This window comes from Amia ocellicauda, chromosome 1 (assembly GCF_036373705.1).
Source record: "Amia ocellicauda isolate fAmiCal2 chromosome 1, fAmiCal2.hap1, whole genome shotgun sequence".
In the NCBI taxonomy this organism is placed as follows: Eukaryota; Metazoa; Chordata; class Actinopteri; order Amiiformes; family Amiidae; genus Amia; species Amia ocellicauda.
In genome coordinates, this window is record NC_089850.1 from 29,693,283 (window position 1) to 29,719,157 (window position 25,875).

General features: G+C 39.6%; 1 protein-coding gene across 1 annotated transcript; it reads left to right on the forward strand.

Moving 5' to 3' along the window:
• The first annotated feature begins 1,708 nt into the window (after window positions 1-1,708).
• Window positions 1,709-24,642, forward strand: ak9 (adenylate kinase 9). Its single transcript, XM_066701230.1, has 36 exons — window positions 1,709-1,756; window positions 2,138-2,234; window positions 2,703-2,815; window positions 3,231-3,416; window positions 3,784-3,906; window positions 6,057-6,131; window positions 6,546-6,647; window positions 7,142-7,281; window positions 7,487-7,667; window positions 7,968-8,118; window positions 8,576-8,668; window positions 9,301-9,417; window positions 10,005-10,135; window positions 10,750-10,891; window positions 11,637-11,751; window positions 12,149-12,243; window positions 12,877-13,005; window positions 13,204-13,401; window positions 13,510-13,640; window positions 13,779-13,985; window positions 14,100-14,390; window positions 14,927-15,045; window positions 15,167-15,386; window positions 15,581-15,649; window positions 17,634-17,840; window positions 17,982-18,200; window positions 18,408-18,621; window positions 19,036-19,237; window positions 19,805-19,951; window positions 20,676-20,893; window positions 21,663-21,859; window positions 22,011-22,180; window positions 22,467-22,565; window positions 22,650-22,752; window positions 23,426-23,540; window positions 24,086-24,642. Exons 2-36 carry the CDS (start codon window positions 2,180-2,182, stop codon window positions 24,295-24,297), a joined length of 5,286 nt encoding a protein of 1,761 aa, XP_066557327.1. The 5' UTR covers window positions 1,709-1,756; window positions 2,138-2,179; the 3' UTR covers window positions 24,298-24,642.
• Window positions 24,643-25,875: the final 1,233 nt, after the last annotated feature.

Below are 25,875 nucleotides of genomic sequence, written 5' to 3' on the forward strand. Positions count from 1 at the left end.
CTTTCTAAAATAGACATGTTAATATATTATATTTATCAATTAAGTAAATGCAAAGTGAGTGAACAGAAGAAAAATCTACATCAAATCCATGTTTGGTGTGACCACCCTTTGCCTTCAAAATAGCATCAATTCTTCTAGGTACACTTGCACACAGTCAGGGAATTTGTAGGCATATAGTCAGGTGTCCCACTGTTTTCTGCCAATTCTGAGCTGATGGCACTGCTGGACATCTTCCGATTGCGAAGGGAAGTCAGCATGATGTGTCTTTCATCTGCTGCAGTAAGTTTCCTTGGCCGACCACTGCGTCTACGGTCCTCAACGTTGCCCATTTCGTTGTGCTTCTTCAAAAGAGCTTGGACAGCACATCTGGAAACCCCTGTATGCCTTGAAATGTCTGCCTGGAAGAGACCTTGCTGATGCAGTATAACTACCTTGTGTCTCAGTCTTGCCATGGTGTCTGACTTTTGACAGTAAACTGTCTTCAGCAACCGCACCTTGTTAGCTGAGTTGGCTGTTCCTCACCCAGTTTTATTCCTCCTACGCAGCTGTTTCTGTTTCAGTTAATGATTGTGTTTCAACCTACATATTTCATATTTTAAGGCAGCACTGTGGAGTAGTGGTTGGGGCTCTGGACTCATAACTGGAAAGTTGTGGGTTCAAATCCCGGGTGGGGCATTGTTGTTGTACCCTTGAGCAAGGTACTTAATTTAGATTGCTCTAGTAAAATGCCCAGCTGTATAAATGGGTACAAATGTAAGTCGCCCTAAATAATGTAATGTAATGATCATTAGCACCTGTTTGGTATAATTGTTTAATCAGACACCTGACTATATGCCTACAGAATCCCTGACTGTGTGCAAGTGTACCTAGATGATGCTGTTTTGATGACTAAGGGTGGTCACACCAAATTTGATGTAGATTTTTCTTCTGTTCACTCACTTTGCATTTAGTTAACTGATAAATATAATCTATTAACATGTCTATTTTTGAAAGCATTTTTACTTTACAGCATTTTTTCACACCTGCCTAAAATTTGTGCACAGTACTACACATCTAATCAAAGTTATGTTTTACTTTGTTTAGAGACATGGGTACCACAGAGCTTGCAGGAGCCCCAGAAATGCCCGTCTTTGTCGACAGCCTTATTGAAGACGACTCCGAAAGAGATTTTCTACTGTCTAAACCCACTTGTTTTTTAATTATTGGAAAACCTGTGAGTGGACAACAACTTCTGTGCTGCTCTCACTTGTTCAACAGCCTTGCACTAATATATGGAAATTACGTATTTACTCAAGTGTTGTCAACCCAGAAAGATACCCTTTTATCAGATATTGATTTTGTTATAGATCTGTACTTTCTCAGCAAGTTTGGTGGCAAGTGTTTGTTTGTTCATCTTCAGTCTTTCCTGTCTGGTTGTTTGTGTGTTGGTTTATTTATTTATTAGTTGTATATATCATTTTTCAGGGAAGTGAATAAATTATATAAGCCTGAGTCTGTGTAAACTCATGTTTGTCCTGTAAGGCTACTATTTATTTTTTGTCAGGGTGCAGGAAAAACGACACTTGCCAAAAGATTGTCACAGGCCTGGAAATGCATCCTGATTGATGGCAAGTTACTCCAGAACATCTTTCATTGTGTGAATTTGAATCACAATTATGTAAGGATTGTGCAGTGTGATTTTACATCTTTTATATTGCTTTTAGATACTGAATTGATCAATCACCATATTACAACACAGACAGAACATGGACTGAAAGTAAGTTTAAATAACATCATTTACTTAGCTGATCATATGCTTCTCATAAGCATTTCTAAAAATAAACATTAGAAAACAAGTATAAAGAAAAGAAAAAGTGAAGAGAGGAGATGTAGCTGTCAGAGATTGGTCTTTCATCTGTCTGCACAAATATAAAAATTAACAATATCAAAAAATATGATTTTATTTTTTTTCAAAACAATATATATGTACAATATATGTTTGCAAACCTGCACTGTCCTCTCTTATATTTAACATCATAGAACCTTCAAGATTTAAACAATGTGCCATACTTATGCAATGATTTAGTTATATAATTGTAGTGCTAATGTGTAGAATAATAATTGTTTAATTTTTTTTTAAATTGTTTTATTATATAAGTTCCTGGAGATTCTTAATGAAGGGAAAAGCATTCCTGAAGAGATGATGACCAAGCTTATTCTAGAAAAGCTCAACTCACCTGAGGTGGAACATTATGGTAATTAACTAAAGAATGCTTTGATGTTAATTTTCTTTGATGTACTTGGAGCATTGTTATTTCCATTAATTTCATTATTCTGTTCACATCTGCTTCAGAAGAATTATAGGAGATTTTAAGTAAGATTATTAAAAACATAAATTAATGCATGAATGAATGAGAAATTATTGACATTCTTCAACATTGGCATATTTTGCTTTGGGTCATTCTATATGAAAGCAGCTATTAGTCAATACATAAATGCCCCAGTATTTATCTTAGTATCCCGAACAAAACTTGGTATATACCTAGTAAAGACTAATGTGTTATAAAAATATGTATTTCTTGTATAAAAATAACAAGTTCTGTTGACTAACCATGATAATGCTTGATAATGCAATTCGGCACATCAGACCAGACAAAAATCTTTTTTATGTCATTTTTGCCAAATAAAGTTTATTTGAACTTCATGGGAACTTCGTTTAACAGGTTATGTTCTAAGCAGCCTCCCCTCGATGTCAGAAGACTACCTGAAGATTCCAGAACAGATAGAAATGATAAGAAATCTTAAACTTTCCCCAGATTTTATCATTAACATCAAGGTGAAATGTCTCTCTTTAACACTTTTTGTCCTATGAAAAAGCTGCTTCAGCTGAATTCCTCTCACAATAAGCATACAGTGTTTTTCAGCCTTTTTTGTACGTTCTCAGGAAAATCTTATACTATGATCTTAACATTAATAATTGTTTTAAGTGTGATGGGGACAGTGACTGTCATTAAAATGAAAATATAATTTGTTAGTGGTCCAGAATTGTATTTTTCACAACAGAATCGTTTCATGTTGGATTTCTTTAATAAGATAACTCTTGCCTTGAAGCTTAAGTTCAAAATTGATTTTAATTGTGCTCGGCGTGAATGCATTAATTGAAGATCAGGGCAATTTTATAATTTACTTCACAGTACAAAGACAGTGAGTAACATAATTAATTGCAGCTGTTTGTTACCCCCATGTACTAGTGTGCAGACTACGACCTGAGTCATCGGCTTTCTGGACAAAGGCAAAATCCAGAGACAGGGAAAGTATATCAAAAGGAACAGTGGGACCCTGTGAGAAAAGAAGTAAAGAAAAGAAAAAGAGATTATCAGGGGGAGGAGGAGGAGGAGGAGGAGGAAGAAGAACACTTGGAGGAAGCTGATGAAGAAGTAGGACTTTCTTTGTCTGCATGTTTCATTTCTGTAAACACTGCCCTCAAGACCCTTTCAGCATTCATTGGATTAATGCTTGAAATGTTATAGAAAATGTTATGGCAGCCATCTGTCATACTCTTATACTCTTCCGTTCCTTTCCGAAATGTGATGTTTAAGCACCCAATGGGTCCTATCTAACAGGTACACTGTGTTTTGTATTATTTATGAGCAAATAATTGAGCTGATTTATTATTCATATTACATTTTAACTCCAGTTCAGAACTCCATCAGTGGTAGGACTGATGATGGTGTAATAGAAAACCCCTTTGACTTTAATTTCATGAAGAACCTGGAGAGATGTAAAATGTCACTTTTTCATTAGGAAGAGGAAGAAGAGCTTGAGAAGGACATGTATTCACAACTGGTGAGGCAGCCTGAAGACTTCCCAGAAAGAGCCATAGAAAGAATCGTGCTTTACAAAGACACAATGCTTCGATCTTTAGAGGTAGGTACAGGCACTACTCTGGAGTGCCGAGAATGGCACATGGGACTCTGCACTCTGCAGCGTTATCTTTCCATTGAAGTTCTATATTTAAATTGTCTACATACTGCTACAGAAAGGGCCTGTACCACATCAAGCCACGGAAAACAAGGGTCTCATATTTTCCCAATGAAATTTGAAAACAGTCAGACAGCTTCATAAGAAGAAAACAGAACTGTGACCTGACACCAGAGCTGAGACAGAAGTAATTCAGACTTTACTAAGATAAAATGAGTAGTTTGATCAAGTGCAGTTTGTGCATCTTTATTAAATAATTGTTTTAGAATCTTTTTTCTCCTAATGAATGCACTCAGACTAAAATACAAATGAACATGGAGAATACACTTTATGCCCTGGACTGCCTTACATGTCCCCATAATCAAAGTACTAAATATTGGAGTTAGTGCAGCCAACATCTGTGCAATTAAAATACAGTACTGTGCAAAAGTTTTAGGCAGGTGTGAAAAAATGCTGTAAAGTAAGAATGCTTTCAAAAATAGACGTGTTAATAGATTATATTTAATCAATTAAGTAAATGCAAAGTGAGTGAACAGAAGAAAAATCTACATCAAACCCATATTTGGTGTGACCACCCTTTGCCTTCAAAACAGCATCAATTCTTCTAGGTACACTTGCACACAGTTTTTGAAGGAACTCTGCAGGTAGGTTGGCCCAAACATCTTGGACAACTAACCACAGTTCTGTGGATTTAGGCAGCCTCAGTTGCTTCTCTCTCTTCATGTAATCCCAGACAGACTCGATGTTGAGATCAGGGCTCTGTGGGGGCCATACCATCACTTCCAGGACTCCTTGTTCTTTTTTACGCTGAAGATAGTTAATGAGTTTCTCTGTATGTTTGGGGTCATTGTCATGCTGCAGAATAAATGTGGGGCCAATCAGATGCCCCCCTGATGGTATTGCATGATGGATAAGTATCTGCCTGTACTTCTCAGCATTGAGGAGACCATTAATTCTGACCAAATCCTCAAGTCCATTTGCAGAAATGCAGCCCCAAACTTGCAAGGAACCTCCACTGTGCTTCACTGTTGTCTGCAGACACTCATTCGTGTACCGCTCTCCAGCCCTTTGGCAAACAAACTGCCTTCTGCTACAGCCAAACATTTCACATTTTGACTCATCAGTCCAGAGCACCTGCTGCCATTTTTCTGCACCCCAGTGCCTGTGTTTTCATGCATAGTTGAGTCACTTGACCTTGTTGCCACATCGGAGGTATGGCCTTTTGGCCACAAGTCTTCCACGAAGGCCACTTCTGACCAGACTTCTCCAGACAGTAGATGGGTGTACCAGGGTCCCACTGTTTTCTGCCAGTTCTGAGCTGATGGCACTGCTGGACATCTTCCGATTGTGAAGGGAAGTAAGCATGATGTGTCTTTCATCTGCTGCAGTAAGTTTCCTTGGCTGACCACGGTGTCTACGGTCCTCAACGTTGCCCGTTTCTTTGCGCTTCTTCAAAAGAGCTTGGACAGCACATCTGGAAACCCGTCTGCCTTGAAATGTCTGCCTGGGAGAGACCTTGCTGATGCAGTATAACTACCTTGTGTCTTGTTGCTGTGCTCAGTCTTACCATGGTGTATGACGTTTGACAGTAAACTGTCTTCAGCAACCGCACCTTGTTATCTGAGTTTGGCTGTTCCTCACCCAGTTTTATTCCTCCTACACAGCTGTTTCTGTTTCAGTTAATGATTGTATTTCAACCTACATATTGAATTGATGATCATTGGCACCTGTTTGGTATAATTATTTAATCACCTGACTATATGCCTACAAAATCCCTGACTTTGTGCAAGTGTACCTAGAAGAATTCATTCTGTTTTGAAGGCAAAGGGTGGTCACACCAAATATGGATTTGATGTAGATTTTTCTTCTGTTCACTTACTTTGCATTTAGTTAATTGATTAATGTAATCTATTAAGATGTCTATTTGAAAGCATTCTTACTTTACAGCATTTTTTCACACCTGCCTAAAATTTATGCACAGTACCGTGTCTGCTAATGTCTGTCTGAGCCCTTCTAAATTAATGTTGATGAAACAAATATGTTATTTGTGGATAAGAAAATAAGATCTATGCTAACAACGTTGTGACTCTTCTCAGGATTACATGGCTGACCATGATCCACTCTATCTGTTTGAGCTTGATGGAAACAAGAGCTCTACTGACCTGTATTTGGTGAGTTTTGAATTTGGTGAATTTTGCTTAACGTATTTCCTTGGCTCTTGGCACATGGAACTTATCTTGTTTCGTATGGTTTTTCAGATGACGGTTTGCTTTTTGCTTTGTTGTAAAACTTGTAAGAATTTATCATATGTATGTATATTGTATTCAGTTATATTTAAAAATGTTTTGCCAGTTAATCTTACCTTTGCTTATGTGAGGGGGGAAAAACATACAAATGTGTGTTAGCAAAGGGTCCCTAATGTAATCTAGCCCAGTAAATAATGGTTGAATGGCCATGGAAATGCCATATTGGGAAGGCCAGAGGTCCAGCCTGTGATTTACACAGGCAGCTTCCTGAGGTATTGTTCTGGAATAATGCCTTTTCCTCACCAACGCTGCTGCTGGCCCTGTGGCGGTGCTGTCCAGTCGGTGATGTCCCGTTTGGAGTCCATGGCGGTGAGGAGCGCCGCGGTACCAATCAGACTGCTGCCACCTGACGACGAGGACGTGCCAGAGGAGATTGACAATGTGAGTACAGGCAGCTGTTTTTCTGTCTAGATGTAAGTGCAAACTATTGTGACATAAACCCTTAAAGTCAATCCCCAAAGAATTGGCAGTTTAGAACAATACCAAGCAAAAATCTGTTTTATACATATTTATGATTGTTAATCTTTATTATTTGAATTAACTTAGATACTTATTTCCTCCACTTACCACCTGTATTAAAGTATGGGTAACCCAAAACACTGTTTTCCTTTTGACCACAAAATCAAGCCCCTGCCTGTTTGTGCACTTGGCAGTAACAGACAAGTTGGTACAGTTTTGTAGTTAATCAGCCCAGTATGTGATCAGCTAGAGCCTGGTAAAGTGTTAAAGCATGGAGTAGCTCAGTGCTTGGCAAGTGTTCAGATGAAACAGTTTTTGAGTGGTTTGCCACTACTGAACTCAACACAACGTCTCAGGACAGTTTACTGTTAAGGAAAAGTAGCCCACTGTGTCTGTGTGTGTGTTTCTTGGTGCAGGAAGAACTGCTGCGGACCTTGTCAGGGTATAAGATGGTGACTCCTGGGTACAGGTGGAGGAGGAGTCGCTGGGGCCGCACCTGTCCTGTAGCTCTGAAACAAGGTGACATCATCCAGGGAAAGCATGAGTTCTCCATCGGGTGAGGAACATTGTCTGTACAAAATGAGTACGTCTGTGCTGTCCTACACTGTGAAACTAAGACAATCACTGCACCTGAATGCATTTGTTAAAGTCAGACTTGATTGAGTGGTGATCAAGCCATTAGATATTTGAAGCCCCTAATTTATAAAAGGACATTTAATACTTATACTGCTTATGCTGCTCACTTTCTTTCTTACATCCAGGTTCCTGGATAAAATGTACATCCTTTCAAGCCAGGAAGCTTTACAGAAATTCATGCTGAACCCACGGCCATACCTCCTCCCCCCAATGCCCAGACCCCCCTGCAAAGTAGCACTGATCGGACCCCCATCATCAGGAAAAACAACTCTCTGCAGATTGCTTGCAGAAAAGTACAACGCAAAGGTATGGTTTAACATCAGACTTTTCAAATAATTTCTCCTGATCTTATAATTGTTGCTGCCTTTTTAGTTAAGTAATACAATTGAATTATTTTCAGTGAAGAACGGTTTCATAGGGCATACATGAATGCACTTATAGTGTGTGCCTTTGTCAATAAATTGTACATTTGTTTATATTTGCTATTAATTACTGCTGGTATATAATGGAGAGATGCTATAATGACAAAGACCAATCATGACAGAGACAATGTCTTCCAGTAACAGAGAAATTGCCGTTGGCTTTTGTCATTGCTGTACCTTCAAGGTGGTGGACATGGAGGTAGCTATCCAGCCTGTGATTGCTGAAGAGCGACAGAGTCTGCTGCATAAAGCACGGGAAGAGGCCCTGGCGTCTGCGATAACCGAAGTTCAGATGAAGCTACAACAAGAACACCTTAAAAAAGCAGCTGCAAGTGGTGAGATAAACCAAATAAGCATTCTCTGTTCCAAGAAAAATAAGAAAGGTAACCTGCAATACCTATTTAGACTGCACCTGCAGAACCTGAAGTCTATGTCTCTGCTGTGCAGCCAATAAACTGTTTTGTCCAGTACTGCATGACCACACTACCCACTACAGGAGATCTGATCTTGACACTATTCATTCAGCTTTTGATTATTCCACTTGCCTGCTTCTTCAGCCCATGTTATATTGTAATCCTTCATCCACTTCAGATGTATCTGGTACTGCACTGTGCTTCACTGTGTCATTAAGTGTGTTATACTTAATGCTTATGTTGCTTCTGGAAAGTTTCTGGACAGGGCGCAAGAAGAAATCCATATATTTGGACAGTTAGATGGCTAAGACTTCAGCAGAGTAGGGAAGCTGTAGGAGCTGCAGCATGTGACAATGCCTCTGTTTGTGCAATGCGATAGAAAGCTGTGCTAAGGCAGCCTTGGACAAGGAGCAGGAGTCTGAGTCTGAGCACGACCTGGCAGCGTCCCCTACAGACGAGAGCCAGGAACCAGGTAAGATTATTAAAGAGGTGGCAGCAAACTAAATACTTGTATGCTGATATGTTATTCTTGCTGCTTAAACATTTATGGGAATTGTATTTTTTAAACCACTGTCATAACACTCCATATTCTTGTGCTAAAGGCTTGTCAATATATATTTAGCAGGACTGCTAATTCTTATTGCAATGAAGAAAACCCCTGCAGGTTTTTCTAACTGAAATCATAACATTCTGGAGTGAGTTGACACAGAAATGAATGATACTAGATACAAAGTTTGCTGTATTTTACTCTTAAGGAAACACATCCAACAGTGATACGATTGTCAACAATCAATTGCTCTATGTCCAGCTGATAATCAGTGGCATATGTAGACATTACTTTAACATTAATCTGTCAACTCCATTTAAATAAATCATATTGCTGTGTTAGGCCTATATTCTATACAAAAAAAATACCGGTCTAAAAATAATCTTTACCCTGGCTTGACTATTGCTTCCAAGTAGATATCTCTCTATTTGTGAAGTGTTGAGAGACCACAAAGAGAGAAATGGGCTTATTTGTTTCTGTTATTGAAGTCTCGTTTGGGTGAGTTTTCAGCATGGATTTCCCTAATACAAAGTCTTGTCTTCTGTGTTTTCCTGCAGCCAAGATAGACAGTGTATCATTTCCAGATGAAGAAGTGGAAGAGTCTGCTGATCACAAGTCTGAGGAACAGGCAGAAACAGCTGCATCTTCTTTGAGCGAAAAGAGTACAGATGAAGGTGAGCTTCCACTTTAATTGAGCACAGTTTAATTGTAAACCAGAGCCACAGAATTAGTTAGGAAAGTTAGAGGACTTTAGTTTAACCTTAGTTTCATGATTATACTAACCTCAGTGAATTTCAGTGCACTGAAGTTACCATTACTGTTTTCTGATAGGACTTTTGACCTTTTCAGTTATGCAAGTGTGTAATTTGTATGCCTTGAGACCCGTGCTGCATTAGATTTCCTTGTTAATTTCGTTGAGTCACACGAATGTGTCCAGGGATTCAATCAGCTGATTTAAAAACTTTCAACTTTCAAAAAAGTTTAAAGGAAAGGTATTAACGACAGTCTGCAAATGCTAAAGTGTGAAGCAAGACTTTATGCTTAATTTGGCATTAGAATAAATCTGACGGTCAGCTTTTAATACAGCTAAGTTGTAGCTGAAATGAAATTCTGATTGAGAAAACTACAGCTTATGTTACCTGGAAAATGTTGAAGTATGATTCTACAAGGAGGAGGTGTGGAGAAATACAAATCAATGTATTAGTATAAGGTGAAGCTTACGGTTCCGTACACAAAGATTGGGGCCTTCCTGTCATTGCAGTGCCGGAAGTGACAGCTGACCACCCCGAGGTCCAAGCTCTCCTTTTGGAGGCTGTTAAGAAAGCAGAGCAGCTCCCCATCACACTCTCCCCAGATGTGTATGCCGATACACTGGAGAAGCATATCAGTCAGGTAAGATCAATGAAGGAAGCAGTGCCTCATATTTTTAAACAACAATATCTTATTGGCACCAGCTTAAACAATGGCAGATGCTGTTTCTCAACGATTAAAGAACATGTTGTAATTAGAGATAAACAAGACTACCTTGCAAAATGTCCTTTGTTATGTATATCTTGAAAGTAAAATGCATAAAGGCAACAGTGCTTAAGGTGGTTTTCTTGATATACATGCTGTAATACAGTAGCCTAATCTCCTGGGCTGCTCAGCACTCTTGCTATCATGCACTTTATTTAACTATGCTTCCTTATGCTCCAATGCTTGCTTATGTATTGTTAGCACTTCTATTGTTTTACTGCAACTTCTCCTTTGACCCCCCACTCCCTTTAGCACATACCTAGGACTTAACTGTATTATTTCCACTCGTTACCTAATTGAACTAGGATGTACGCTTATTAAATTACTTGGGTAAGGGTAAGCATCTGCTAAGAAATGAATAATACTAGTAAGTTCATAGAGCAAGTTTAATCACTGACACTAATTTTAAAGTGTTAATGAAAGAGACCATGAGCAGCTCTTAATTCCATATATGAGCTTTCCAGACACAACCAGTGCATTTTTCCTTGCAGATAGGTACCGATACAGAGGATCTAGCTGGAAAGGGGTGGGTGCTGGATAACTTCCCAAGAAACAGAGATCAGCTGACATCCATGCAGGAAAGGGAAATCATGCCAGATACATTCATCTGCTTGAGAGACAATGAAGAGGATGGTAGGCAATATCACAACCTCGTAGATCTCACAGACAGGGAGATAAGAGTCTGAGTGTCTGAATGTATGCCTGGGGTGTTTGAGCCTTTAAACTGGTTTGGAAAGCAGTGACAAGTGCATACGTGTTATTATGTTGGAAACTATAAAGAAAACTGATTATATTTGAAAAAATGCTTCACTGCTCATATCACAGCATTGGAGAGTAAGGTCCATTAACATGTCATTTAAACACATAAAGAGCTTAAGGAAATATCACTTGTATACTGTAACACTGAAATGACAAACCAAGATAATGTCAATTTGAGTGCTATATATGGTAATCTGGTTCTTGTACTTTAAATAATGGCATATAATGTGCATTTTAAATTAAAACCATAAATCAAAATCCTTATTTTGTCTTTAACTCGAGCATAAAATCTAAAAGGATTGACAGTTTCCTTTGTCTAACTGTATGTACTGTGTGTTAGAAAACACCATCTTTAAGCTGTCTACTTCAGCTTCCCTATATAAATAACCTTGTTTTGTACCCGTGATCTTAATTTCATGATTATGATCATGTTTTGTTTCATGGGTCAAACAACTTTCCTTCAGTGTAATTCTAATTTTATTACAACTGGTATCATAGGCTTATTTCAAAAGTCCACTAGTGATTATAAGACATTTGTTATTTCAATAAAAGCTCAGTGTTATTAAAGTATTTAATATATATTGAATTAAAGCCTTTTGATCCCATTATCTCTTTCCAGGAAAATACCTCTTGACTAGAATTTATGAACTCCACAAAGATGAAATTAACTCTGCCATAATGGAAAGACTGGAAGAAGAGGAACGACTTAAAGCCCTTGAAGCACAGGAGGCATTGTGCGTGTAATGGTCTAACCCACATTCTGGATATTGAGAAATAAATAACACATACTAAAAACCATTAAGCTTGTCTGAAAACTGCAATATATATTGATAAATGTGTGTAATGCGGTTTTTATTTATTAATATTTGTTGATATGGTCAGTATGATATGGTCCTTACGGTGACATAATCCCTGTCTTAGTAAAAGAGTGTACAGATCCCCCGTGGCAGGGTCTTTTGGCGTAGCGTTTTTTGCTCTCCTGGGGTGGCTGTGTAAAGAGGGACACTCAGTGCCGCGTCTGAGAAATGGTGGTTCAGATCCGAGCAGGGGCTCTGACCACACACGCTACACTGGTCTCCTGTGCTGTCTGGCTCTGTACTGACGTGATGGTGGGTGTGGTGTCCCTGGCAGGACACAGATGCAGGAGTTGGAGTTGGAGCCCGAGCCCGAGCCCGAGCAGGAGGACAGTCAGCCCAAACTGGAGGCCGTGCAGGAGGAGCCTGAAGGTAGGCTACACACAGGGATTCCTAACACTCGCTGAACACGACTCCAAGTCAAGACCAAAAAGACAGTTTAAGCTTCTGTTATCTACACTGTTATACTTGTACAGAAAACCCAATGGTTACTCAAACTGTGCCTGCCACTGTAAACTAGATTAAGATGGCCAATAACATTTTACCTGTACTGACTTTCTATCTTTTGGTTTTAAATGAGACCCTTTGCGTTTGTTTGAAGTATATTAATGGGAAGAGAAACAATGTATACTTGCCTACCAAAATGTTGTTCTTATTATATGTATAAGCATTGTAACACCGTGAGGAGTTGCGATGGTGCAAGTCTGTTTGAATCGGCAGGATCTTAGGGAAACAGACACACTCAGGTGGGGATATAGTGCAAAGGAAGTTAATTTGTTATATACAGTGCCAAATGGAAGATGAATCAAGACAAAAGTCTAGCTCCTCTGGACCCGACCTTCACTTCTTTCAGGGCCCCTCTCTATAAACACAAACCCTAGACAGACAAAATACTAAACACAAAAAGCCAATACACAAATAAACTCACCACTCCAGCCGGCTCCTGCTCGCCCCACAACCAGAAAGCTGCTGCTTCCTTTCTAACCCAGCTATCTCTTTTCACAGCAACAGAGACATCAGACAAGTCCCACCCTGGAACACTGCCCGACACAGTAGACCAACAGCCACATGCAGATAAAGATGCCATTCAGACAGACCCTGAACATAAGCCAAAGACCATCCCTGAAGTAAAAGGTGAGACCCAACCAAGGAATCCCCCATACTTCCCCATAATTAAAACTAAGAAACTCGGTCATAGATTGAATTATTTGAAGACTTGGGGTGAACATTATGAGCCTTTGAATGCTCTACATGACTAGGTTTAACTGTTGTTTAGGTCAGCTAATGTATGACTATTGAACAGCTATTGTGTTTTGCTTGTGGTGTATTTAGACATAGCATTACCTCCGGTTTGGGAGAATGGATTCCCAGAGGGTCCTGAGATGGAGCCCTTCAGACAGCAGGTGAAAGTCTTTGTGCAGGATTGGGAGGCCATGGAAGCCTCCATCCCAGGAGCTTCTCTCTGTCTTGTGGAGATGAATGGGAAAACCCCCGAGAGCCTGCTGAGCGAGGCTGTGTCCCACATGGAGAGTAAGTAGCCTTTTGTGGAGTGCAGGAGGCAGGTTCAGTCAGGCATTTATATCCTGCTACTTTGGCGTGAAATTAACTGGCACTGTGAAATCACGCTTACTTTGATAGGACCTTTCAAGTACGCAGCCTGGGAGCTGTCTGGGGTGGACCTCGATGAGGAGGAGGAGGATGCTCACGCACTGGCAGACATGGAGCAGGCAGAGGAGGAGGGAGAAGAGGAGGAAGAGGAGGAGGCAGAGGTGAGCCCAGAGAGTTATGATCAGCATAACGTTTTGAAGATCTGCTAGGTAACATGATATGGCTGTAACTCCATTGTTTACATTTGTATAATTTAATTATTGTGCTTTAAGTTTTAAGTATCATTCTCCTACTTGAAGGAAGAAGGCGGCACTCGTAAAAGGCAGCTTGGAGATACTGCTCACTTCTGCCCGGTCACTCTCAAGGAAAAAAATGTACTGTTTCCCTGCGCTGATGAGTATGCAGCTAAATACCGTGAAAAAGTCTACTACTTCTCCAGTCCAGAAGCCCGGGAGAAATTTTTGCAATGCCCAGAGGTGTATGTGTCCCATACCAAGCTGCTGAAAGTAAGATTTTTAAAAATATGATGCCTATTTAGAGTCACAAATACACTCAAACTAGTTAAACTACATATATCTGGTCAGAATGTTTCCTTCTTCTTACCTCCTTCATTCTCTCAGGCTCCCCCACTGAGAGTGTTTCTGCTGGGGGCTCGTGGCTCTGGCAAAACCACCCATGGCAGATCTCTGGCCAACAAACTGGGCATCTTCCACATCCAATTCAGAGAGCGACTGCAGGAGATGATCATCCGCAAAACCAAGGGCAAAATCCCATTCGCTGACGAAGCAGAGCCAGAGGAGGAGGCCCCTGAGGACCTGGAGGCTCTGCTGGCCTCTGAGGCCCCCGAGGAGCCGACAGACGCCAAGGCTGCGGCCACTGCTGTGGATGGCCCCGAGCACCCAGATGCAGAGGTAGGGAGTTCTCGGCCTGGCTCTCATTTCCTGCTGTAGCATTCACCCATGTGTCCAGCACTGTAACTGTAAAGTGTGCTGCATTGTGATGGCATTGTAAAACTTTCCCAGAGGCGTAAGAGCTACAGGTTGCAAAAATGAAAAGTAATGACGGTAATTCAGAGGGGCAGCAACACTGGAAGACCAGATTCAGTGTCCATTTATATCAATTAAATGTACAGTTCAAGCTATTGCATTTTCTGTTATGGTGAACAATTATGATAACTCACAATGGGGAATATAAAGAAACATACTTAATAGCTCTGACCTTTAAAGGATTTTCATGAAAACTTGTTTCTACATTGTCTCTGAATTGATGCAGAAAGCATTTGCATAACTTAGACAAAAGCTTAGATTTATTTTAATTGTACAAATAAGAATAAGAAATCATGTCCAAAGACAAAGAACCCCACATAACTTTCTCAAAGAAGAGAGTAACATGACTGAACCTGTCTTGGCTGTTTTCTGTGTTGCCTGTGTGGGGGAACCTTTAAAAGCAGCTGGCCCTCACAGATGAAGAGGAAGCAATCAAAGCCTACCTGTCTGATGGAGAACCCTTACCCACAGAGATCCTGGACATGGTCTTGCCACAGTGGTGGGACGAGGAGCCATTCAGGTATGTTTAGAAATGTCCCTGCAGATAAAACTAATCCTCTTATCTAAGGAGCTTGTGGTCTATTTTACAGTCTTATAGATGCAATTGTAATATGATCAAACCAATGATCGTTTCCCTGCAGGTCCACAGGTTTTATACTGGAAGGCTTCCCACAGAACTCGGAGGAAGTTCAGTACCTGGCCGAGCAGAGCCTGTTCCCTGACATCGCTGTGATCATGTCTCTGGAGGCCACTGATGTGGTGGAACGGCTTCTGCCCCCTCGCTTAGCCCGGTGGAGGGAGAGGCGAGACAGGAAGATGGAGCTGCAGAGGAGAGTCAGAGAAATCAAGAACAGAATCAGGGTGAGGGTGCAACTACTTTGCTAAGCATCACAATGCATTTGATAGGGCCTTTTGTTTAGAAAACATTTATACTGTCTGCTTTTAGCATGTTTATTTCTATTTCCAAACTAGAACCAGTTGCTAGGGTAAGTGTCATAACTGAGAGGTTACTAGATTTTTTTTTTTTTTTTAATGCTCCCTTGTGTACAATTTAGGAGGACAAAATTGCTAAAAGAAGAGCTGAACTTTTAGCAGAACAAGCAGAAAAACTGGCAGCTGGAAAGGTAAAAAGGACATTGATTTATCTATTGGGTTTTATGCTCTTAAAATGTTATAGCTCTTGAAATACATTTGTAGCATAACCACCTGAAACACTTTTAGCTGCGTTTGTCAAGTACTAATTCATGTACTCAATTAGATTATAGTTTTGACATTTACTGTACTCTAATATATAAAGCTTTGTCAGTTTTTCTTCAAAAGGCATAAGTCCTAAAATAGCTTTCAATTCATATATATTATTATTTTAATAGAAAATATTATTTGTGGCTTTTAGAGTGTTTGAGAATCAAAAGTAAATAAAGCAAGGCCATTTATAATGTAGGAGCCACATCAAATACTACACTTACAGCGAGGGAAAAAAGTATTTGATCCCCTGCTGATTTTGTACATTTGCCCACTGACAAAGAAATGATCAGTCTATAATTTGAATGGTAGGTGTATTTTAACAGTGAGAGACAGAATAACAACAACAAAATCCTGAAAAACGCATTTCAAAAAAGTTATACATTGATTTGCATGTTAATGAGGGAAATAAGTATTTGACCCCTTCGACTTAGTACTTGGTGGCAAAACCCTTGTTGGCAATCACAGAGGTCAGACGTTTCTTGTAGTTGGCCACCAGGTTTGCACACATCTCAGGAGGGATTTTGTCCCACTCCTCTTTGCAGATCCTCTCCAAGTCATTAAGGTTTCGAGGCTGACGTTTGGCAACTCGAACCTTCAGCTCCCTCCACAGATTTTCTATGGGATTAAGGTCTGGAGACTGGCTAGGCCACTCCAGGACCTTAATGTGCTTCTTCTTGAGCCACTCCTTTGTTGCCTTGGCTGTGTGTTTTGGGTCATTGTCATGCTGGAATACCCATCCACGACCCATTTTCAATGCCCTGGCTGAAGGAAGGAGGTTCTCACCCAAGATTTGACGGTACATGGCCCCATCAATCGTCCCTTTGATGCGGTGCAGTTGTCCTGTCCCCTTAGCAGAAAAACACCCCCAAAGCATAATGTTTCCACCTCCATGTTTGACGGTGGGGATGGTGTTCTTGGGGTCATTCCTCCTCCTCCAAACACGGCGAGTTGAGTTGATGCCAAAGAACTCGATTTTGGTCTCATCTGACCACAACACTTTCACCCAGTTCTCCTCTGAATCATTCAGATGTTCATTGGCAAACTTCAGACGGGCCTGTACATGTGCTTTCTTGAGCAGGGGGGCCTTGCGGGCGCTGCAGGATTTCAGTCCTTCACAGCGTAGTGTTACCAATTGTTTTCCTGGTGACTATGGTCCCAGCTGCCTTGAGATCATTAACAAGATCCTCCCGTGTAGTTCTGGGCTGATTCCTCACCGTTCTCATGATCATTGAAACTCCACAAGGTGAGATCTTGCATGGAGCCTCAGACCGAGGGAGACTGACATGGTCTTGTAGCCCATTCCAGCCTTGTGTAGGTCTACAATCTTGTCCCTGACATCCTTGGACAGCTCTTTGGTCTTGGCCATGGTGGAGAGTTTGGAATCTGATTGATTAATTGCTTCTGTGGACAGGTGTCTTTTATACAGGTAACGAGCTGAGATTAGGAGCACTCCCTTTAAGAGAGTGCTCCTAATCTCAGCTCGTTACCTGTATAAAAGACACCTGGGAGCCAGAAATCTTGCTGATTGATAGGGGATCAAATACTTATTTCACTCATTAACATGCAAATCAATTTATAACTTTTTTGAAATGCGTTTTTCTGGATTTTTTTTGCTGTTATTCTGTCTCTCACAGTTAAAATACACCTACCATTAAAATGATAGACTGATCATTTCTTTGTCAGTGGGCAAACGTACAAAATCAGCAGGTGATCAAATACTTTTTTCCCTCACTGTAAGTTGTATGGTCTTAATAAAATAGTATAGAGCACGATTGCTACAAAATGGCATTTGCTGTACACCAGTGGAAATAATGCATACAATACAGACAGTCAAATGCCATTGGTGCTTTGCTGAATGCGCAGGCGAAAGAGGATGAAGTGGAGGGCAGTGATGAAGAGCAGGAGGAGGAGATGGAGGAGGAGATTGAGGCCTTGATTCTGGAGGAGTTCCCTCCAGACGAAGAGGGAGAGGGAGAGGAGGAAGAACAGGAGGTCAATGCCACAGAACGATTGGAAATGGAAATAGGAGACAGGTTTGAAACCGATATCACCAACCTTCAAATCTTGCAGGTACGTCAGATACAGAATACTAAGAACGTGAACACATTCACCTTCTCGTTGAGCCTTTTTCAAACATCTAAAACCGCAACAAACTGAACAAAATGCATAACTAAGAAAATTATGAAACAGTATTTTGTTTTTATGTTTTAGGATGCCTTAGCTGATCTACACATACCCCAGATATCCATCAGTGCTGGGCGCAAGTCTCATATTGTAAGGTTCCAGCTCTGTGAGAGACTGAAGTCCCTGGTGGAGAACAGGGAAGCAGTCTTTGAGAAGTGCTACCCACTGAGCATCGGCCTTGCTCGCAAATTGCTGCGCCATTCATTTAAATACTACAGTGCTTTTGGGTGCTGGGACCCTGTCAGGGTAAGATCTGTGTATCCTTTAATAAATGAGTCAGTAGCATTTGTGCTACCCTTAAATTAAAACAGTAGCCATTTGGAAGGTCATATTTCAGTCTTCACAATTCTTACCGCTTTTATGATTCAGACAAATTCAATTTGGATAATGCAGTGATTCATCATAGTCGGCTGTTTGCCTTCTTTGTTGGTTATTGATCTCTTTATTTGACAGCTCAGTGAAGGGGATGTGATTCAGCCCATTCAAGGTCCCAAGAACCCTACTTATCCTGTGCTCTACCGCCAGTTCATTTATTTTTTTGCATCCAAAGACACCCGCAGCAGATTCATCGTGAACCCCATTAAATATCTTCAGCAAGACAAGCCTAAACCTTCGTTGCCAATCAAAATCGCTGTTGTTGGCCCACCCAAATCTGGAAAAAGCACTGGTAGGATAACATTTTTTTAACTAGAGGTGTACCTAGAAGTGTATGGACAGAGTATTACCACACATTTATTGAGATTTATTTTGATCAACCTGGGATAGTGTTGTCATCTGAATTTTAGTGTCCAATTATTTTGTGATGAATGAGCTACAGTATTTTCTAGGACACATACTTAAGCTTCTGACTGTATATATATAAGCCTTTCTGTTATTTTTATTTCAAAATCATTATTAGAAAGTATGAGCAAATTTTATTTATAATCTTAATTGTTTTTAATAATTAAAAAAAAAGAGGGTTCATTAATATTTTGACGCACTGTGGAAGTTGAATATAGATTGAGTTATAACAAGTATATTTTTAAAGGAATTAAAACAAACTTTTAAAATCTTTCACTTCCTGCTTCGTTACAAATGTCAGTTGCGAGGATGTTTGCCGGGGAGTATGGCCTGCAGCGGCTGTCCATAGGGGAGGCTATGCGGCTGGTGTTGTCCAATCAGAAACAAACAGAACTGGCCTGTCAGATGAGCAAGCATCTCACCAAAGGCTTGACTGTTCCTGATGAACTTGCTATTCAGTGTCTGGAAGCAGCACTAATGGACCTTGTGTGCAGTACCAGAGGGTATGCCTTTGTGGTTGTATTTTGTAAAACGTATACATCTCTTCCCTCTGCCATTGACTCTAGTGTTCGCTGGTCTAGTAGTGTATGTTGCTGGCAGATGTTCCTCTCTCTTCCACCCTTGATGTGGCCACACACTTCAATAAATGATTAAGGTTACTTAAGGGCACCGTCTAAAGTACTGTTGCAGCCTTTTTATTGTCTAACTGACCGTCACTCATAAATATTGATAGCTTAGTCAATTGAACATAAAACTGATTACTTAAATACATTAACTCATACTTGGGTAGGTCAAACCACAAATTAATATTGTGTTTTCTCCTTAGAGTAGTGATTCTTTAAATGCAACCATCATGCCCACATAACCTAAACAGGATGTTTTTCTGAAACCACAGCCCTCCTGTGTGACCCCTCTAATAATACATATTTTCATGATACGACGCAAGATCAGCCCCCAGGGTGGAATCAATGGTATTCAACCTTGAAATCCTTAAAATACCAGTAAAGCTGCTTGACAGTCAACAGCCTTAACCCTGTCTTTGTGTGACGTGTGTCTGCCTGTGTTGGCAGGTTTGTTCTTGATGGGTACCCTATGACAAAGAGGCAGGTTGACCTCATGGCAGCCCGAAGTATTATCCCCATCAGGGTGCTGGAACTGCAGGTGGACACTAAGGAGGTTTTAAAGAGAGGCTTAATGGATAAAATGAATGCTGTCAGGTAAACTCTTCACCTTCCTCTCACCCTGAATGAACACAGGAAAGGTTCCTCCACTGTGTAGGCTGTCAAGCAGTCTACTCCTTTTCATACCATGAGCCACCCATTTAAAGTGATTCAATAATATGGGAATTGAGTTCAATGGAATAGTCATTCAGGCCAGTCAGATTTTCCTTCATGGGGAAACCCAATTGAATGAATTTTCTATAAACATTTCCCCATTAATATCCAAGCCTTTTTTTTTCTCGCCCATTACTTCATGATTAATATGTTTTGTAATAATCTACATATGTATACAAGGTAGTTACCCACAAAAATAATTCAGGCCAAATAGTAAGCAATATTCATTGATAGGGAATGCAAGTATATACCTAACAACAAAAAGACTGTGCGTCTTCCTCCACTGTTGTCTACCTCGCTTATGAAAGGCTGGAATATATATAGTGTCCTACCATGAAAGATTATCCCTCAGAATGGGTCAGGGATCACAAACATGAACAAAATGATCAGCTACAGGAGGGAATTAATAATACATAAGAGCATTTACAATAAGACACACCATTTCCCATTGAGTCAGTCAATGCCTCGCTACTGTGTGCACTTAACAAAGAAGGCCTAATAAGGATCATTAGAGACTGCTTCTGTTACACAGTGAGTCAAACACAAACCTTAAAAATGACACTGAAGCACATATTGACTTATATAAGTAATTTGTATTCCCTTTCAGATCCTATCCAGTTCATGACAGTCCCCAAATTCTCACTATCCGCAATGCCTGCTACAAGCGTGATGTTGAGGCTGTGAGAGAGTACTATCAACAGCATTTCCAGAACTGGGTGGTAATCGATGGTCACCGGAGCAAGTGGTGGGTGTGGAATAAGGTGCTTGAAGAGTCCAGGATAAGTGTGAAACATATCCAGAGCTACCTGGAGAGGATTAGACAAGGTACAGTATGAAAACATTCAGAGGAACACACTCAATCCTAAATTGTGTCACAATGTGGTCTTTTTTATTTGGGTCTTCCAGTGTGCTGTAATCTCTCCTATTTGTTTTTAATCATGCCTTTTTGTTCACAACAAGTACTTGGGGGCTGGGGAAGTTGAAGGCTTGCCCTTGATTTTGTTCATAATGAACGTATTAGGAGTTTAATTTATGAACCAAAGATTGAATATAGCAAAGAGCACAACCTGTTTACACTTTATTAATGAGTCTCTAAAGATTATTGTAGTATAGACAAATACATTTTTGGTGTTTTTTACTTTAAAGCCTTTAAGTGTTGTATTGTGTTGAATGAACACACAAAACAATATACAGCTCTGGAAAAAATTAAGAGACCACTCCAAGTTCAGAAATCAATGTTAAGTGGTCTCTTAATTTTGTATAGGCCTCTATTGTTTCTCCAAAACTACATTAAATCGCAACTGCTTAACAAGGGTTTCACTATGTGTGAATTGTATCTGCTCTGTTGTTTAAAAAGCTATTTGGCCAACATGACTGCAACACACAAACAGAACAAATGTGCTACATTATAAATGAGCTCACTAAGCATGCTGACTTGAATGACAAAGCAACCATCACAGTAGTTCCCAGCCAGCGTAGCTTTATTGGTTCTTAGGTGTTAAACACGTCACCTACAGGTGCCACTGAATATTATTGTAGTTTGGTTACATGTTATGCACTCTGACCTATATCCACTTCTCTGTTGTGCGAGTAGGGAGAGCAGCCTGCATTGATCGGCTGTGCATCACGCCCCAGGAACTGAAGTCTCGGCTCGGTGAATTCGGCCAGTACTGCCCCGTGAGCCTGGCGCTGCACCGGGAGCTGCAGGACTGCGCTGTCTCCGCTTCCTTGGAATTCGCAGCAGAGTTCCGTGGACATTATTACAAAATGGCTTCCAAGGAGAATTTGGAGGTATATACTATGCAGTATTAAAGAAAAGCAGTCAGATAGGATACATAGCACTTGTATCAGACAGACTTGATGAGAGAATTTAATTAGTCAAGTTTAGGTACTGCTTATTCTCCCAAATCTAACACATTTGGTTCTGTGTTCTTCACTTAAGAGATTCCTTGAAACACCAGAGCAGTTTGTTATCCCGTTGGCCCCACATCCTCTTCCTCCGACTCACATGTTGCCAAAGAGGCTGACAGCTGCAGAGGTAAAGGCTAAGTTCCCTAAACAGGTGGAAATGCAGGGATACTGCCCAGTGACTTACATGGATGGAAAGCAAAGGTAAAAATGTAGCCATCAATATCCTTCATTTATACTCCCGACTTCATATCTTAATTTTAATACTTCATATTTTTATTTCATTTATTTTTATAGGTTTTGTTACATTAGTGCATTATTACTATATCATCCTTTTAGCATCTGTTGGTTCTATAATTCTGCCCAGAACCTTTGCCTGGAGTTACTTCTTTTTAAATTAGGCATGAATTGCATTAATTATTTTAACTGGTTCTGTTTAAGTGTGGGGATGCGCTGTCAAGTGTTTTAAATGTTGCTATTGTTCTTGCAGGTATGAAGCTCTTGTGTCTGGAAACATTGAGCACGCTGTTGAGTACAGGGAGAAAATCTTTACTTTTGATGATGAGCAGAAGCTACAGAAGTTCATGAGGTAACAATCTGCTTCCTCTCTGGGTTTCAGTCGGCATACAGTTTCAGGACCACTTTAACATCCCCTCTGCACATATATTTCTAGGTTACCTGAAACCTACTGGAACCAAAAGCTTCCACACAAACTTCCCCCAAAAAAGGAACCTGTGTTGCTCACATCTCTTCCAATGCTTGGCTACCTTGAACAAGTAAGATAATTTAATTAATTTAAGAAAACTCTCCAATTGAGCCCTTTAGACTGAGGTGGTGAAACTCAATGTTCGTTTGAACTGTTTGGATCCTTTAAGGTTCTTAGATTAAATCAATAATATGAATGTCATTTTCAAGTTTTGATTCAGTCCAACACTAAGTAATTTATTATGTAGCCATTATGTAGCCATTGTATTCTAAAGAATATTCTGGTAGCTATTATATGAATAACTTTATAAGAAGACTGATGTTTTCTCTCTGACACAAACATAACATTTTTCAAAACCTGTTTTCTGTAATCTGTTCGGTGCCAATAAAGTTCACACAAATAAAGATTGTCATCTACTTTATGTAACAAAAGTATGAGATGTTTAATTTGAACCTAAAGAATAAATACTACTTGTACATTATAATTTACATGTTTGTTATATCAGTTTGTTATATATATGGACTTAAATTGTGCATATTTGTTCATGAACTGGAAAATAAAATTAGAACGTGTTTGTTGGTCTAATGCTTTTCTTGTTATACTGAGGACAATTTTGTTGAACTGTTTGGTTCTTGTAAACTATCTTAGATATTTATGGGACAATAGTAAGATGGATAATAGTGTGCAAAGAATGGTAAAGATGAATTATAATTTAAATACAAACTGTTCTGTGATTTTATCAGGGCACAGCAACAGCAGTAACAAAAGCTCTTACAGCTGTTGGATGCTTGAAGCCAAAATATCCATTCCTCAGTGTGAAGAAATCTGCCCTTCTGTATGTTGCATATCATCTGAAAGGTTTGTATACTACTGTCCAGGAGACAGATAAACCAGTAGGCATTGGTGCTATTCATTGAATTACTTCAGTGCAACTACATTTGACAAAGATGTAACAATGTAATTACTTTAGATTTTAATTGTAAGTAGATGGTGTGCATATTAACATGCCATTTCTTAGAAAACAAAGTAGATGTGTATTTCTGTGTGTCTTTATCTTGTATTTGTTTAGAGAGAATGCGAGACCAGAGTTGTATAAACAGATAACTGGTTCACTAATGTAAGGTTCGCATTGTATTCAAACACCTGCGACACCTGAACCACAGCTGCTTGTTGATTCAAGCATGTGAGAAAAAGTACCCAAAAGCCCTGAGTAAATGTTGTGTCACTGGTGAAGTGGTGAAGGGCTAACTTCCTCTTTACAATGCTGAACCAGTAACAAAAAGCCTCTAAATGGTTAGAAATCTTAGAAATACTGATTTTATTTCATAGTTAACAGTGGATGCTAATTAGTTTTGAAAATAATAATGTGTAAACTGGTGCTAATTTTTTATTTTTTTATTTAGCTTACAATTCCAGAAATTCAGAATACATTCGCAAGAAATACAAGAAGAAGATGGAGAGATTTGAGGAAAGCTGTGAGCTCATCTCATACCTGGGATCAAAAATGACTCAAAAATACAAAGAACCTCGGGAGCGTCCCATTGACTTTGATCACAAACTTCAAACCTTCCTGGCCCTTAAAGGCACTGAGCCTACTTCCACCTGGGTAGTTTGAAACAGATCTTCCTTTGCACAGGTTTCTTTTATCAGCAGCAGCTTTTTTTAATGTACACTATTCAAATGTAAATTTGCGTTATAAAGCCCAAGCAAATCACAGTTCATCCACTATTTCACAACTAAAAAGACACATCTTTATGATTGTCTGGTACAAAATGAAAATGTGTTCAACATAACAATGATTTTATATGGCTTGGTTTATTGATTTAATTGAATGTATTTCTCATACATGTCATACCAGAATGAATGTTCATACTTATATTATACCTTTATATCTATTTAAATGATTTAGTTAGATTACTTTGTTACTTTACACTGATTTATTTCAATGTTTAAATCTACTGTTCAATAAATATCTTCCTTCAATATTTTATGTTGCTTTCAATCATGATGAAATCATAGTAACTTAAAACATCTGCAATTGGAATAGGAAAATAGGAAAATATACCACCAGGGGTCCATTCTTCGTACGTGTATAAGCAAGTTATGCGGCTACATTTCAGGATAACCTGGAATAAACTCTGGATTTTCCGTTCTCCGAAGCGAGTTTGAAGTTCAGCCAGCTCTGGTACCAGGGCAACATGTCCAGCATCTCACCTGCTCCCTGGCAGGTTCACTTGAGGTCAGCTGGATAACAGTCTGAATGGGTTTAATTCTGCCCAATGACATGACAGCTGACCCCAACGATGACACGTCTTTCTAGCAGACAGATGTGGAGCAATGTTAATAAGGCAAGCTCTTCATCAAGAAACAATTCTTACAGATTAAAGATGCTTTAAATCATACAGATGATTATTTTTTTTAGCGTTGCAGGTTTGGTCATCAAGGGATGATAATTCTTGTTTTAATTAAGACCGAAAATCACTAATGCCAGCCTTGTCACACTTATTGAGCTCCCCCTCCTCTTTTATTCACAAAATTGAGTTGAATTATATCCCCTTTGAGTTTTTGATGATAAGTGTTGTGGGAATGGGGGGTCATTTTGGAGTGTTTTTGTTACAACATTGCCAGGGGGATTTTTTCCTTTCAAATATAAGTTTAATGCATCAGGAATCAGCCTGTGAATAGAAATAAATAATCAGATCCAGTTTAAAACTTTATGCTTGAAACCTTGATATTCATAGACATGACAACTAAATATCCCAGATGTGCCCAGATGGTTTGCTTGATGTGGTCAAATGTAGTAACACATGTGAAAGGGCTGATATAGGGGTAGGCCTACATCAGATTTGACCACGCTGGTCGTGGAAAAGTGCTTTTTGAGCTGCGCTTGTTACACGTACCAATTGACTGGATATGTGTTTTTAATATTGTTATAAACAAAAATATTCTTCGTAGGGTCTTTAGGTTGTTTTGTTCAAGTCGCCTTCCGCTGGGCGGCCACTGAGGACATCAGCAGACACTGGAGCGGTTCTGTGCGCACTGACCACTGCACACTTCCGCTGCTCATTTACTTCCAGTCTCTCCACATCAGTGATAGATATTGGAAATAGTGAAATTGTTTACTAGCACTGTTAGGTTTAAGACAGATGTTCGATTTTAATAGATAACGTATTTATATTATTTATCTTTCAAA

What these genes read in the sequence shown, in the direction of transcription:
- ak9 (XM_066701230.1), top strand. Translation starts at nt 2,180, where the DNA reads ATGATGACCAAGCTTATTCTAGAAAAGCTCAACTCACCTGAGGTGGAA. An exon ending in TGGAGAAGCATATCAGTCAG is followed by an intron (nt 10,136 to 10,749) that starts GTAAGATCAATG and finishes TTTTCCTTGCAG; the next exon opens with ATAGGTACCGATACAGAGGA. An exon ending in CTTCCAAGGAGAATTTGGAG is followed by an intron (nt 21,860 to 22,010) that starts GTATATACTATG and finishes TCTTCACTTAAG; the next exon opens with AGATTCCTTGAAACACCAGA.